Consider the following 17,658-nt stretch of genomic DNA (forward strand, 5'->3'; position numbering starts at 1 on the left):
TCATTGTATTATGCAGGGCAGGACAGAGTATTAAGGTACCATTAGCAAACTTTTCAAACAACAAAGCAGTCCAGATTTTTTACTGCATTTTCTCGGTTTGTCTTTTTTTTATTATTTTGAAGTTACATCAGAGTAACACAAAAAAAACTACCAGAAAATCCAAATTCAGAACAAAGTTCCATGCTGCTTTTTGTCTGGTATCGGTATTCACAGCAACAATTTGATATCTGACATTGCCAATCAATTGAATCCTCCAGCAGGATAAGCAGAGAGCAATGAGAGAGAGAACAGGAATGTAAAAACAAGCGAAATCCATATTCATAAATTTTACACAAAAGGGTTGGTGATCATGGAAACTTACAACAACAAAGCACTACATTTAACTATTTTTAGAACCTAACACAAGGATTAAAAGGACACCTGTTGTCAGCTGGAGAACTTGGATTCTCTCATGCACAACAACCAAGTCCCCTCAACCGTGGCAATTAAACCTAAGCATAACACTAAAACATGTCAGACAATTAAATAGCTCCTAGATAACATAATCAGACCACTCAGAGATGTATGAAGTGTGATCCATGGTAAAACTAGGCATCTTATCCAATTTAATAGGGTTGTCCTTCCCTCCAATCAACCTAGCAGGGTTTCCAACTGCAGTAGTCCTTGCTGGAACATCCTTCAACACCACAGAACCAGCACCAATCTTAGCCCCATCACCGATCTTAATATTTCCCAAAATACAAGTCCCTGCACCTATCAACACCCCATCACCAATCTTAGGGTGTCTATCGCCACTTGACTTACCAGTCCCTCCCAAAGTCACATTATGCAAAATTGAAACATTATTGCCAATAGTTGCAGTCTCCCCCACCACAAGCCCAGTGGCATGATCCAGCAAAATTCCACGTCCAATCTGTGCACCAGGGTGAATATCCACAGCAAAAACCTCAGACACCCTATTCTGAATCAACAGGGCCAGAACCTTCCTCCCTTGAAGCCACAATTTGTGAGCAATCCTGTGAGCCTGGCATGCAAGAAACCCTTTGAAATTTAACAAACAATGCACATAACTAATGCATGCAGGGTCTCTCTCTTTGACAGCAACTAAATCATCCTTCACAGCACATATGATGTCATCTCCACCATCACCGATCAAAACACCCAAGAAAAGTTCAAAAAGGGTGCTGCTTGGAAGGCTCAAACTGCTCAAATTGGTGGAGAGTTGGTTGGCCAAGGCACTCTCTAATGATTTGTGAGACAAAATGGAACTGAAATAGTAACTGGACAGAATAGGTTCCTGATCCACATCCGACCTGGCCTCCTCCTGAATCTTCAACCACAGATCAACAACCTCGAACTCAAGAACACCAACACCACCCTCCACACGTGTGTCCAAGTCCTCCACACGTGAGAAGGCCATCTCCCGATTCTTGCAAATGGGTAAGCAGGGGACGCGATCGGAGAAGGTGGGTCGGCAGAATTTGACGTAATTGAAAGAATGGTCATCGGAGGAATTGGGGGCGTTTGGCTTGCGAGAAAGAGGGGTTGGGGCGTCCACGCAAGTGGCCATGTGGAGGGAGAAGAGGTGAATTGCGTGCAAAGGTTGGAGCTTTAAGGGATGAAGGAAAATGGGTGTGAATTGGATTTGGGAGGGAGTGAGAGGGGAAGTCTTATATAATGGAGAAGTGAAAAAGCGCCCTAGAACCAGAACATTCATGGAAAATAGGAAAATTTTGAAGGAAAATTAATAATTAAAAAATAGGAGAAAGGGAAAATAAATTTTTCTTCTTGTTTGAGTGCTGCTTTGGTTGATGAAATATGAAAGATTGATGAGTGAATGACTGTGATTCGTGTTCGGAAAGGAAGGGCTGGTCCTGGTCTTAAGGAGGCCACATCTCACATAAATAAAGTTAATATACTTTTACACACTCCATTCCATTTATAAATTTATTATATACTTGTTTTTATGCTCCTTCCACCTATTGTTTCTTTAATGTAGTTTTATTTTTTATTAATAATTTTAAAAAAATTAATTCCATCACATTACTTTAAATGTTTTTAATTTATTTTTTCAAATATAATTTATTTCGTCAAAATTGATAATAATATGATTACTACAATACTATGTGATAAGTTGTTCATACCAAAATTTAAAATTTCATAAAAATACTAAACAAAAACAACTATCAGTAATTTATTCATGGAAGACAAACATGATCTTAAAATTGAGACTTTAGTAATTTAAAAAGAAAATAAATTAAAAAAGAAAAAAAAAAGGTATAAAGTGGGTAGTGCATGATCCCTTTGTCTTGGTGCCATCTCGTGAATTGCGTTTACGTGTTCGATGTGCAGCTTCACACCGAATAGTATAAGAGATGGAAATCGTGGATTCTTGTTTCATAGGAGACACATCTGTATTCATATCTCTTTGGATTTTGTGAATCCAATCAAGTTTTTTTACACATTCCAATAATAATATTTTACATTCAAAGGTAATATTTTTATTTCATATAATAACAGTTTTTAGTTTTATTTTAGAAAAATATTTATAACTTTCTTCAACTATTTTTTTATTGTAAACTTATGTATAATTAGAAATAATTAATATAAATATCATTTATATCTAGAAAAGAGACAGAAAAATTATTGAAGAGTTGACAGACAATTTTACAGAAATTTATATCTAGGTAATCATTTTTAATCAATTAAGAGGTTAAATAAAAATAGAAAAAAATAAAAGTTCTATACCATTTGGAATTTTATAAATGGTGAAGTTTCATAAAATGTGAGCTATGATAAAAAAATTTGTAATTCACTTTATAAGATCAAGTTTACATTCAACTTTTAGTCTAGTTTATTATGAATTTAATTAAAACATTTTTAATATATATATATATATATATATTAATATGTCGTTTTTAATTTCATTGGTTAACTTGAAAATCTTATACCGATAGAACAAGGTAATTGAGCTTTTTAGTCCTTATTTTTATCTAATTATTAAATATCTTCCCAATTTTTCGATTTGAAGGATATAATAGGGTAGGTTAAGCATGATTTTAATATAAATGAAGATTTTAATTATAACGTGTTTTAAATTTTGAAATGGATAAATAAAAAGACATAAAGAACTAATATTAAAAAGAGATTAATTTTTCTTCGTTTTTAACAATTTTTTAACATAAATAATAAAATAACTATTTTTAAAATGATTAATTATATTTAAAAAAATCAATATATTTACTTTACATTAATTGAATGACCATATAATATCTTGTAAATACATTTTAAATTTTTTGTAATTATAATACTTTAATTTTAAGATATTATGAGATATAAAAGTTTTGCACATGCAAATAGAGCCAAATTATTCTAGCTGCAATATTTAAAATTGGAATAATAAAAATTTCTTTACTTTATCTGTATGACAACCACACTATTCAAATAAAATTTCTTCAGAAATACTTATAAAAAAATTAAAAATTAAAATTTTTATTTTTTTATAAACTAAAATCAACTACTTTATAATTTATTTATTTAAAAAGCAAATAAACAAATTCTACGTACTTTAGTTTTTATAATTCAATAGCAAGTGTAAAAGAGTTCAATACTTTCAATATTTTTAACTAAATAAGTGACTAAAACATTTGAAAATAACATTGAGAATGACTTTTGGCATCACATAAAATAAAATAAAATAAAAAATATAATAATTAACAAATGAAATGAAAAGTGAGTTGTCAATAATAGCCGCCGTCGAAGTTCAATGATCCTTTGACTTTGTTATGTAATCCATTACGTCACAAATATTCTACTTTATGCACCTCCCTTTTCAAATACTTTTCTTTTCTTAAATTATTTTTTTATCTCCAAGTTTAAACAAATCAACAATCTCAATCATTCATCACTCAATTTTATATAAAAAAAATTAGGTTGAATTAAGTTAAATTTATTTACTTTATTAAATTCAATAACTCTTTGCATTATTGATTAGGATAGATTAAAATTTGTTCAATTGAATTATGAATTTTGAATTATTTTTGTTAATATTTATAATTTTAAAACATTTTCTTTATTTTTTTTAAATACCACTTTTAAAAACAGATTGTATTATTTAGTATCTAAATGATTTAGTATTTAAAAAGATAAATATTTAGCGGATAAAAAAGTAAATAATAGTTATATTGTTATCATTTAATATTTTGGTCTCATGAGATTCTGTCTCTTATAGCATCATTTAATAAGTGGTAAATGATGGAAACAAATTTTACTAACAGAAAATAGCACAATCAATTTTAATTAATTAAATTGCTAAATTGCTAAAATGGTCTAGTGTATTTAAAATAATGTCTTATTTCAGGTTTATAAACTTATAGTATTTTATTGGATTAAATATGTTTTTATCTATTTAACTTTTATCAAAATTAAAATTAGTTTTTTTTTTTAAATTTTGGATTAATTTAGTTTGTCATCTCTAAAAGTATGTGGATTTAATTATTTTTATCAATTTTGATTAAGTTTATTTTATGTTTCACAGATTGCTAACATTGAAACATAAATATTTTAAATAGGGTAAACAACTCAAATATTATCGTAAACATAAAACGTATTTGAAATATTAAATAAGCTTAACAAAATTTGGACTAAAAAATTCATACATTTACAAAATTTGTAAACTAAATTGAACCAAAGTTTCAAAGATAAATTAATTTCAACTTATCAAAAATATATTTAATCCTATTTTATTTTGTCGAGTTAAATAAATTGATTTATTTTATTTTTCTCCTATTTAAATTGGAACTATTTTCTTCTATCATTACAATACAGAACTTATAATGCAATAGTAATTTGTGTGCTATACTTTGAGTAAAATTTATAGCAGAGAATATCTGAAAATATTTGAAAACAAAGTGAGCATGCCTATGTTTTCTGCTAAAGCTTTGGAATTACCTACAATAAAGAAACAAAACATTTCCCTTAGATTCTCTGTCATTTGTTTTTATGCTTAGAGTGGACCAGTGCAGAGGTATATGCTTCTGAAATATGCCAAGTTTGAAATATTTCAACAACAAAAGAAAACTATAAAGTGAACCACAATGAAGAGCTCTTTAAAACGCATATTTTTTAAAGGATAGACACATAAACTTTTCTTACAAGAATGAAACAAAACATTATCTCAAACAGTTACATTATAATAATAAAACCTGAACCACAATACACAGCACAGTGATTTCACATAAGATCATTGGTGAAACTTTAACAGAAGTGGAGGACCAAAATAATTTTTGAGAACAAAATTTTATAATCTCCAATTAGATTAAGTAGTGTTTTTCGGCATGAAAAGAATCCGAATACAATGCTTTGAACACATTGCAATTGAGTAGTGCGAGAATATGTTTGCAAGCAAAAGTAGAGAAAGTATAGATCATTTATAGATGTAATTATTTGTTACTTGCTTTAAGAAAACACTCAAATCAGCAACTTTCTTTTAACCAAATTTATGTTTCATATTATGTTAAAGTACTTCTTTAATCGAGAAAGCTTGAACATCATATCCAAAAAAGATTTTTCTTTTTCTTTTTACTTTTTCGATAAATCTATAAATTACAATTTGAATATGACAAACCTTAAATAATAAATAATAATAAAACAAGAATCTAACTTACACATAAAAAAAATAACATAATTTATATATAAGAAATTGACATTACTTTCAATAAAAAAATATTTAAAATAATGGATTTATAAGTTTTTTTTTATATAGTGTTTAACTTTTTTATTTTTATTTAATGTAGGACTTAAACTTGTATTTGTTTGTTAACAGATATTGTTGTAATATGTTTAATAATTTCACATTGTTGGAGATCCCTCCCACACCGACTAGAAATAGAACGAATTTATAGTATATATATGAGTACAAATCTCACCTTACAAGCCGATTTTGTGATGATATTATAATTATGGTTAGAGTCTATCCTAACAAAATTTGACATTTGTTAGGTCTGTTGTTCTATTCTTCCACCCGTTATATATATGAGTGCAAATCTTACTCTAAAAAGCTAGATTTGAAGTCCAATTCTTTAACACAAATCACTAAAGAATTGAAGTCATAGACAACATCGAGATAAAATTGTTGTAAAATGGACTATTCCATCATATGCAACAATAGGTTCCATACATAAATCCTCCCTTTTTTTTGAAGGGAGAAGTGCAATTTAGCCATTTATGAGACAGGCCTAGGAAAAGATAAGACAAATTGAGAACTTGTTTATCACCATATCTCATATCTAGCCATGAAACTGTGTCTGAATTATTGAAGATGCTAATCTAGCAAGTTGCACACTCAAGAGAACATAGCAATTTGGTAGCCACACAATCCAACTTTTAGGATTTGGTTCACTCCCTATTCTGGACTAAATCTCTGCCTACCCTTTAAATGTTTTGCTAAATATGTCATATATGCCGTGATGTGATCCCAGACAACCATTCTCTTGTCAAAATTCTTATAATTGTGATTTGGTGTTTTTGGTTCTAATTTATGAAGCGGTTCCGTAGAATTACAAATAACTTATATATGCATAAGGATACGTGTAATAATGTATTATTCACCAATCAAATGATTCATACTTCATCATTGTTCCTCACAAATTTTATGCGAGAATCTGTTTAATTAATTCATTAACTAAATTGCAGTTTTACCAGGTATGAAATACGGCTGTGAACTTATCTGCTCAATACCCATTAGAACCATTACTAAATTCAACTGATTCCAACAGTGTTCGATTAGATTATGAGTTTTTATTCTTCTGTTGCTTAGAAATATCTATGTTAGAATAAATTACAAGATTGTCACGCTAGATTGATCATTCATAGTAGACAATGGTCCTTATTGGACCTTTTTTCTAAGAGTAGATGGAATAGAAGGCTTTTTTTTTTCTATTTATATTTTTTAAGGGTGATAAAAAATTAAAATTCTTAATTTTTCTATAATGGTTTAAATTCATATTATTTTAAGTCTGTTTAAATAGGTTTATCTTAAATCCAAACCCATAGTTTTAGATCTTGAGTTTGCTTCATTTAATTAGATTTGAATTTGATATAAATTAGATAAATGTTTGGATTTTGAACATTCAAAATCAATGTGTGTTTAGATCATTTCAATTTATAAAATATTAGGTTGAATCATACTTAGGCTTAATTAAGTAAAGTCAAGTTAGATCCAAGTTTTGCAAAATTAGATTAATTAACAAAAAGAAACTATAATCGGTCTATATTAAAGTCAAGTCAAATAAAATTAGATTCAAATTAAATTAGATCAAGACAAATTTATTTTGGTTAAATCCAAGTCAAGTTAAATTAGTTCAAACTTAGAAAACACTCTTAACAAGATCTAATCTAAGCCGAGTCAAAATCTTGTAAAAGATAAAGATGAAGTTAAGTTTGATCAAATCTTAATAATGACGGTCAAAGTAAATTGAACCATGTCAATCTGATTTGAGCTGAATTAACTAATTTTTTATTTCGTGTTTCCTTTATATTGTAATGTATGAATCTACAATGTGATTTAGTAATTTGAATTACAGCCACACTTAGCTCTGTATGATAGTGTGATCATATCACCATTTTTGCCTATTGTAAGAACAATGATGCAAGTAGTAAGCCAACATATAGTAAAGGTATAAAAACAAATATTGAATTGTTATGAATGTTGTTAACAAGCATAAAACCAAACTATGAACTGGATGTTTGACTTGGTCAATCCACAAGTTCTTTTGAAAATGATGTTCTCCACAAGATCCAAGTTCAAATGTGCATTATCAGAAGGACAAAAATAAAAGAAGCGAGAGGGATATGATTGGTACGGTTGACATTGGTTCCACACTTCCACAAGCAACTAAAGAATAATTGAGCAAGTAAAAAAAAAAAAAAGTAAGAAAACTAAAGGATAAAGCAAACTAAATAAATAAATGAATAAATATTCGCAATGTTAGTGTGTATAAATATAATTGATTATGTCTTTAATAGATTATTCTATACACGTAACACCTAGCTGTTAAGGATTCTCAATTACTCCATGTAAATAGGAAATCTCCTATAATCCCTTCCCCTTTATTGAATATTAATGTAAAGATATTCTGCAATGCCTATTTAAGAAAAGGGTGCTGCAGAATCAAAGACAAGTCATTCTAAAATACAATCTTGAGTATTGGATTGAAGTATGTTTTCACATACCGTGATATTGTGACATGGTATCAGAGCTACAACTCTGAACCGTGGGTCACTCTTGTTCTCCATCCCGCTTCTTCTTCGACCTGTTATCGAGCTCCGCTGCCTGGTCTTCTTCTTCGATACGCTATTATCGAGCTCCGCTGCCTCCATTTTCCGCACACTGTTCGGAATCCATTTTCCGCACACTGTTGTTCGCAGTCGCTGGTTCGAACTTGTGATTGACGTTCGCAATCGGTGGGAGTTCTTCAACTTGTTCGCTTCTTAGTCGTTTGGGTTCGCGAGCAGTGGTGGTTCGTGAATCTATTCTTGTTCGCGATTTTGCGCTTCTTGGTCGTTTCGATTCGCAGGCGGTGGTGGTTCGTGAATCTCGTTCTCGTTCGTATCACTGTGATTATCGTGTTCGCTTCGATTCACGGTTCGTTTTTGTTATTGCTCATTTACGCTCTTCGATTCATTCTGGTTTGACGTTCGTCACACCCCTGTCTTCTCTGGTTTTGATTTCAAAAACCCATTCTTTGCATCCTTGTTCGTCATGGCCTCAGATAAAGTCGACACTTTTCTGGTTCGATTTAATGGAAAGAATTATGCTGCTTGGGAGTTCCAATTTGAGCTCTTTGTCAAAGGCAAAGAATTATGGGGTCATATTGATGGCAAAATTCCCGCACCGACGGCTGAAGCAGATTTGGTGAAGTGGGAAACGAAAGATGCCCAAATCATGACCTGGATTCTTAGCTCTGTTGAGCCTCATTTTATCATGAATCTTCGGCCTTACAACACTGCTAAGGATATGTGGGATTATTTGAAAAAGGTTTATCATCAAGCCAATGCAGCTCGAAGGTTTCAATTGGAGTATGAGATGGCTAATTTCACACAAGGAAGTCTATCGATTGAGGAATATTATTCTGGTTTTCAAAATCTTTGAGCTGAATACTCAAATATTATTTATGCGGGTATTTCTGGTGAAGCCCTATCAGCTGTCCAAACAGTGCACGAGATTAGCAAGCGAGATCAATTTTTGATGAAGCTACGATCTGATTTTGACGCTACTCGATCCAATCTGATGAATCGTGACCCTGTGCCTACGTTGGATGCTTGCTTGAGTGAGCTTCTCCGAGAAGAACAACGAATCAAAACGCACACAGTTATGGAACAAAATATGAATTCTTCTGCTCCAGTTAGTGTGGCCTATGCTGCCCAAGGAAAGAATAAGCCCAGAGATATGCGTTCTGTCCAATGCTACAGTTGTAAGGGATTTGGTCATCTTGCAAAGGATTGTTCACAAAAATTTTGTAACTATTGCAAGAAAAGGGGACATATTATCTTCGCTTGTCCTATTCGCCCTACAAAGAAATAAGACACTGCTTATCATGTCTCTATTGGTGCTTCGAGTTCTACGGCTTTGCCTGCTCCAACTTCTGTTCCTACACCTCCTGCCAACACTCTTACTCCAGAAATGGTACAACAAATGATTGTGTCAACCTTTTCTGCCCTTGGTCTTTCAGGTAATAGTCCTATTTCTTCTCAACCTTGGTATCTTGATTCTGGAGCGTCTACCCATATGACAAATTCTGTTGTGTCCCTATCCAATGTGAAATCTTATGATGGCAATCAACAAATTTACACAGCTAATGGAACCTCCTTACCTATTAGTGCTATTGGTGATATTTCTCCTTCTTTGCCTAATGTCTTTGTGTCTCCTAATCTTTCCACAAATCTCATATCCGTTGGCCAATTAGTTGATCATGATTATAATGTCCAATTTTCTCGTTCTGGTTGTGTTGTGCAGGATCAAGTGTCAGGGAAGATCATTCTGAAGGGACCTAAAGTAGGACGACTCTTTCCGCTATGAATCTCACATTCCACATATTGTCCTGTTTTTTCTCTAGTTTGTGTTGATGATAGACAGCTAAATAAAATGTGGCATAATCGTTTAGGCCATCCAAATTCTCATGTACTTAGTACCTTGTTTAAATCTGGTTCTTTGGGCAATAAAAACTCCCATGTTTCATTTGATTGTACTACCTTCAAACTTGGTAAAAGTAAAACTTTACCATTTCCTCATAATGCATCTCGGGCAATCATTGTTTTGACATTATTCATAGTGATGTTTGGGGGATTTCTCCTATTGTATCTCATGCAGGTTATAAGTATTTTATCACGTTCATAGATGACTACAGCCGATTTACTTGGGTATATTTTCTTTGATCTAAAGCAGAAGTTTTCTCTGTTTTTCAACGTTTTGTTTCGTTCCTTAAGACTCAATTCTCTGCTCACATAAAAATTTTAAGATCAGATTCTGGAGGTGAATATATGTCTAACACATTTCAAAGTTTTCTTCAAAATGAGGGAATTCTATCTCAGCGTTCTTGTCCTTCCACACCACAACAAAATGGTGTTGCTGAAAGAAAGAACCGTCATCTTCTTGATGTTGTTCGCACTCTTTTGCTAGAATCCTCTGTTCCTCTTCGTTTTTGGTGTGAAGCTCTCTCCACTGCTGTTCATTTAATAAATCGGTTACCTTCTCCTACTCTCCATAATGTTTCTCCTTTCTATAAGTTGTTTGGGTATTCTCCTTCTTACTTTAATCTTCGTACTTTTGGTTGTGTTTGTTTTGTACATCTTGCTCCTCATGAACGTCACAAACTCACTAATCAATCTGTTAAGTGTGCTTTTCTAGGTTATGCTATTAATCAAAAAGGTTATGTTTGCTATGATCCGCAGCTTCGTCGCATTAGAGTTTCTAGGAATGTAGTCTTCTTTGAAAATCAGTTTTTCTTTCCCTCTTATGTTGCACCATCATCTTCATCTTTTTCCTTTATGCCACAATTTTTAGACTCTTCTCACACTATGGAACGGTTCAAGCCTGGTTTGGTGTATACAAGACGTCGTCTTCCTTCTGGTACCCTTCCTGATTCTGCTCCAACACTTGATTTTGTCCCTCCGCCGGCACTTGATCCTGTCACATCTGTTCTACCTCTTCGTCGATCCACTCGATCATCAAAACCTCCTGATTGGAATGGCTTCTTTACACCTATTTCTTTATCCACTACATTGTCGTCTATTTTTATTCCTTCTAGTTATACCCAGGCTATGGAACATGACTGTTGGAAAAAGGCAATGCAAGAAGAACTACAAGCACTTCAAGAAAATCACACATGGGATATTGTGTCTTGTCCTCCCACGGTAAAACCTATTGGAAGTAAATGGGTGTTCTCTATCAAACTTCGATCTGATGGCTCTTTAGATCGCTATAAAGCTCGACTGGTCGCTCTTAGTAATAGACAAGAGTATGGGATTGATTATGAGGAGACATTTGCTCATGTTGCTAAGATGACTACAATTTGGACTATCCTTGCTATTGCTGCTTCTCAATCTTGGCCATTGCATCAAATGGATGTGAAGAATGCTTTTCTTCACGGTGATCTCAAAGAAGAAATCTATATGAAACTTCCTTCTGGTATGCTTCCTTCTTCCTCTTCTGATGTTTGTAAACTTCGACGTTCCTTGTATGGGCTTAAACAGGCTCCTCGAGCTTGGTTTGAGAAGTTTCGTACTACTCTGCTTAAGTTCTCCTTTACGCAGAGTCAATATGACTATTCTCTCTTCTTTCACAAGTCTATCGTCGGTATCGTTCTCCTGTTGGTTTATGTGGATGATCTCATTATTACGGGAACTGATCATGAGTTAATTATTAAGTTGCAAACTGCGCTCCATGCAACATTTCGCATGAAAGATCTTGGACAACTCACATATTTTCTGGGATTGGAGGTTCATCATCGATCCAATGGCATCTTTTTAAACCAACAAAAGTATATTCAAGATTTAATCAAATTGGCGGGTTTAGTTGGAACTACTTCAGTTGATACTCCTATGGAAGTAAATGTCAAGTACAGAAAAGATGAAGGAGATCTCTTGCCTGATCCCACTCTCTATCGGCGTTTGGTAGGCAGTCTTATTTATCTTACCACTACTAGACCTGACATTTCGTATGCTGTTCACCAGGTCAGCCAATTTATGTCTTCTCCTCGTCATCTTCATTTTGCTACGGTTCGTCGTATTATCCGCTATATTAAAGGTTCATCTACATGTGGGTTATTCTTTCCCAAAGCCTCATCTTTACAGCTTATGGCATATAGTGATGCTGATTGGGCAGGATGTCCGGATACTTGTAGGTCTACTACCGGTTGGTGTATGTTTCTTGGTGATGCCTTAATTTCTTGGAAATGTAAGAAGCAAGATCGTGTTTCTAAATCTTCTACTGAGGTTGAATATCGTTCAATGTTCGCTGCTTGTGCTAAAGTTATGTGGTTACGTAGTCTTTTGGACCAGCTTGGGTTTTCCCAACCTACATCTACACCTCTTCATGCAGACAATACAAGTGCTATTCAAATTGCTGCAAATCCAGTGTTCCATGAACGTACCAAGCATATTGAAGTGGATTGTCATTATATTCGAGAGGCCTTGACCAACAATGTCATCTCTCTTCCTTACATCTCTATTGATCTTCAAGTTGCAGATATCTTTACCAAAGTTATGACTCGACAGCGCCATCAGTTTCTTGTTGGCAAATTGTTGCTGGTTGATTTACCAGCATCAATTTGAGGAGGGGATGTTAGTGTGTATAAATATAATTGATTATGTCTTTAATAGATTATTCTATACACGTAACACCTAGCTGTTAGGGATTCTTAATTACTCCATGTAAATAGGAAATCTCCTATAATCCCTCCCCCTTTATTGAATATTAATGTAAAGATATTCTGTAATGCCTATTTAAGAAAAGGGTGCTGCAGAATCAAAGACAAGTCATTCTAAAATACAATCTTGAGTATTGGATTGAAGTATGTTTTCACATACCGTGATATTGTGACACGCAAAGCACTTTTCATATTGTATTATATGCAAATATCCCAAAGCACTTTCGTTAGCTACTAGATTTTCAAGTGGACGTGGGCCAATTCCACATAATTAAATATGGATTCAGCTTGAACATATAAAAATGGTTGAGCCATATATGCCAACTTCCTCGTTAACAACAATCTGCAAGTTCCCTCCACAATGAACAAAAGAAATTGATGCTACTGAGTTCAAATGTGTTCAGAACTGACACTATTTTCAGTGCATACAGCATGAAAGGTTAAAAATATACATTAAAAATAATGTCAGATAGAGCTGCAACTTCATAACTGAGAACATTTTCAGTGTATGATTCTTATTTCTTCAATTTAAGGTGATAGTATGATCTTTACTGGTTTTAAACATATTTGGCAATATGTAAAGGAGGAGAGGAACAAAAACATTTGAACAGTAAACAGTAACACCCTTTTGTTATTTTTCACCATTTATTTGAACTATATGAAATAAAATGAAAACAAAGAAACATTTGCTTAATTATTTGTGAAAATAGTTAACAAGAAAAGGGTCTCTCGAATCAATCACACCCTTAACAATTCCGTCCCTTGATTAAAACCTACAAGAACGACATCTTATTCAACTTTGAAATCAATCAAAAGAAAAATTCTTATGCATAACTAAACAGGAAAAATAAAACATTGTGCCGTGACATATCAGAATTACATAACATTGAATATGATATACACATATCTGTGCAATAACAGAAACTCAGGGATAGACTAAATGAAAACCTTGTTGAAGACAGAAGGTGAAGCAAACAAAGGGATATTTTGCATCGTCCACACAAGTAAAGTTCAGGCAGCGAAATACATGATATCTACTAATGTACTTGGCTATTGATAACAAGTTTAACTTCCCTCAAATTCAAGATAGTTAGCAACCTAAGAAGATAATATCTCTAGAGCTTGACCTCAACATCAACACCAGCAGGAAGATCTAGTTGCATAAGAGAATCTATTGTTTGAGCAGTAGGATACAGAATATCAATGAGACGCTGGTGAGTTCTGATCTCGAAATGGAACCGAGCATCCTTGTGTACGTGAGGGGATTTAAGAACACAGTAGACTCGCCTCTTGGTTGGCAATGGCACGGGTCCCATCGTTTTTGCATTGGTAGTCCTTGCTGCATCTAATATCTGCTTGCAGGAATCCTCTATCAGAGGCACCCAGTAAGATCTAAGCTTGATTCTGATCTTCTGCTTCGGCGCCATCTAAGAATAGGAACAAGAAAATATTATCCGAGGATTTAATTTTATGACAGTACATCAAAAAAGAAAGACATCTCATGAAATGTTTATCATAATTTCTGGTTAGAGTAAAGAAAAACAAATCAATGGTTTAATACTCAAAATCTCATACCATTGAGTTACTTTGGACCTTTCAACTGAACTTACAGATAACTTCACAAAGGAACTTATGAAAAATAAGCTAACAGCACGCTTAGTTCAACATTAATTCAAAGCCCCAAATAGTAGAATTGCCATACAAAACCCCTCTCATCCATGAAGAACTAGAAAATATAAATAATCTAACTGTTATTAGCACCCTATGCTACATTACTTACCTCAAAAAATAAAAATAAAAAAAATAGGTTTTTACTACATGAAAAGTGTAGTACAGAAAGAATTAAACTATTTATAAACTATGGAAGATTTCTAAACACATCCTTAAGAACAGTGATTAGAGAATATTAGTTTCCAACGCAGCGACCATCTAATTCCATAATGCTCAACTATAAATATTATCAAAGTGATCAGTATACAGTAAAGAATCACAGTATGTTTCACGATGTTAAAATGCAGTTAGACATGCTGAGTGAGAGCTTAATTTTTTTTTATTGTAAAAATTCATGATTATAATATCATGAAATAAGAAATCATAAAACCTAATTTTGACAACTAAAACAGTTGAAAACAGATAGTTGATAAGAGTCATTTTGATGGGAACTGAATTTACTATGGACACAAATAGAGAATTTACTCAGGGAACAGCGCTCAGATTAGAACAACAGGTACAAAGTATAGGAATTAAGAATGACAACCAATGAGAGAGGAAATTTCTCAACACTGGCAACAGCCATCCCAAAATTACCCCAAATGATTGCCAACCTCACTCATTTACTTCATTCTGTATATATATTCCACACAGCCTCTAACATAATTCTTTCCACATTAGCTGCTACCAATACAAATTTTTAATAGCCAATGTAAGACCTCTTTTTCCATTATCCATATAGGAGTTCCTAACAGGTTCTAATGCTGCCTTTACCTTTCTCTACATTCAACAACCAACTGTCCAACAAAACAAACTACAACAAATTTGTTGAGAACATCCGGTATGTGACAAACAAGATATGAGACACCACGTTTAGCCAAATTCTTCATGAAGGAAACATTTGCACCACTTGGACAACTTCCTAGGGCTGTAGTCTAAGGACATTAATGTCAGATTACATCTTAAAACCAGCAGACATAAAAGGAAGTTGCCTAACATATATACTAATTGCAACCCGTTGAGATAGGCAAATGGAACTTCTCAATAGTTACCAGGCCCTCTCTGAATTTGATTGCCATTTTTTACAAGCTAAAATCATTGGGGCCTCTATATCATGCAGAGCTAGGCCCACTTTTGATGAATTAGGGGTGAGGATACAACACTAATAGGCCATCACGCATCATGGAATACGAAATGGCTTCATATAGAATGATATATACAACACTAATATTCATCAACATACCCGTCAAAGAATGAACTATACAGAGAATACTTGGTTTTTGAAACGTAAATAGTAACTTTTTCTCAGTTTAGAACGTACACATTCACCGACACTTAAAATGCCAGAACCCTGCATACATCACTACGGACAAGTAAATTGTAATGGTACTAGAGCACAAAAGCCAAAAATTCATAATTGAAACTCAATAGTGTTGATTCTTTATGAGTTCCCGCAAACTAATAGTTCATCCTACATGTACTACTCTACATTGTTTGTGGATATAAAATGTGTTGAAGATCTCACATCGACTAATATTATGACTAAATCATGACATATAAGTGAGTGCAAATCTTATCTAATAAGTTAGTTTTTTGAGGTTAAGTTAAATTTAAAATCCATTATCTAGAAATTTCTACCTCTACAGTTTTCAGTTTCAAAGCAATGAGTGATTCATCACATGATATAAATTGCTAGGTTGCTGAATTGAATCAAACTATGCAATTCAAATTATGGAAAGTGCAATCATGTGATTTTAATAAACTTTCAAATATATTCATGAAACATACTAACTGGCTACCATCAAATACAACTCATTTAACCTCTTACCTGATTTACCAAACACTATTCACAAATTAAAATGTTCAATCATTTCTTATTATGATTCTTCAACGATTTTTACTGGATAAATTCACTTGAAATTTGAGCATCGCATGTACAAGATAGAACAAAACCCGAAATGAAACAAATATTAAATAGCAACTGGAAATGAGGAAATGATCAACATACTGCATCTGCATCAGCGCCAATGCTAATTGCCGAAGTGCTCGGAGTCCCCAAGTCACCAACCTAAAACGCCAAAATATTGCATTAACAAGGATACCAACTGTACCATGCCATCTAACATCTAAACCCCTCCACTTCACTAATGAGCTCAAAACATAACATTAATGATATGTTTGGATGGGAGGAAAGACATTACAGCAGAAATGAAACAGATAACAATGAAGTTTCCTTTGTTCAGTTAAAGGGAAAGTGGAAATCAAGGGGAGAACAATAATCAACTTGAACAAACAAATATTCATTTTTTTTTCCCCACCGATTTTTTCTTCAATTTAAATTTCAAACTTTCCTCCCTCTTTTTCCTTCCGCAATACTCAACATGTGTAAGGAAAACTACTACACAAGCTAAACCATAGTAACATTAAAGCCAGTGCCATTATACTTCCTAAATCTCCAAAAAAACAAGTTATGACATTGCGAAAGACAAAAACAATAACATTGTCGTAATTTACATTATTCATTTCATCTTATCTCCCCAAATCTTACACTATCAACAAATACAATGAGCATTGCTTAACAGATAAATAACACACATGCTGAATTAGTACATTCTAGAAACACAATTAATGAAGCAATTGGAAAATTCATAGTAATGCATCACCCAATGAAGAAATACCAAACCACACACCCACAAACCTGATAAGTGGTGGGTTCAGAGTCATCATCAAGGGTTTCTGGAGGTGGGTCCAAGGGATCAGGGGAAGAGTCCAACACTTCCGGAGCAACATGAACCACAGTTGATGAGTGCAGAGGTTTGGGGCATGTGACTCTCAAGGAGTTACCCGAGAAAAGGCACAAAGATGGAGACTTTAGCTTCGAAGATAGAGAGGGAGAAGAATTGGAGAGAGAAAGAGGAGTAACAGAGAGAGAAGAAACCGCCATTGAAGCTCTTCAACAATTCTATCTCACTCTGAATGAACGAACTAGTATCTAGCTCTATGGAAGGTTGTGTTCCGACAC

The 17,658-nt window shown here is 33.3% G+C and overlaps 2 protein-coding genes across 2 annotated transcripts; both read right to left on the reverse strand.

Moving 5' to 3' along the window:
• Positions 1-294: 294 nt before the first annotated feature.
• LOC114188732 (serine acetyltransferase 1, chloroplastic-like) lies at positions 295-1,861 on the reverse strand. The gene has a single exon (XM_028077361.1). It carries the CDS (start codon positions 1,715-1,717, stop codon positions 533-535), a length of 1,185 nt encoding a protein of 394 aa, XP_027933162.1. The 5' UTR covers positions 1,718-1,861; the 3' UTR covers positions 295-532.
• An 11,870-nt stretch (positions 1,862-13,731) lies between these two features.
• LOC114186709 (30S ribosomal protein S10) lies at positions 13,732-17,658 on the reverse strand. Its single transcript, XM_028074682.1, has 3 exons — positions 17,335-17,658; positions 16,645-16,704; positions 13,732-14,353 (listed from the first exon to the last, which is right to left on the reverse strand). The coding sequence occupies exons 1-3, from the start codon at positions 17,578-17,580 to the stop codon at positions 14,042-14,044; spliced, it is 618 nt and encodes a 205-aa protein (XP_027930483.1). The 5' UTR covers positions 17,581-17,658; the 3' UTR covers positions 13,732-14,041.

Source organism: Vigna unguiculata, chromosome 6 (genome assembly GCF_004118075.2).
Source record: "Vigna unguiculata cultivar IT97K-499-35 chromosome 6, ASM411807v1, whole genome shotgun sequence".
Classification (NCBI taxonomy): Eukaryota; Viridiplantae; Streptophyta; class Magnoliopsida; order Fabales; family Fabaceae; genus Vigna; species Vigna unguiculata.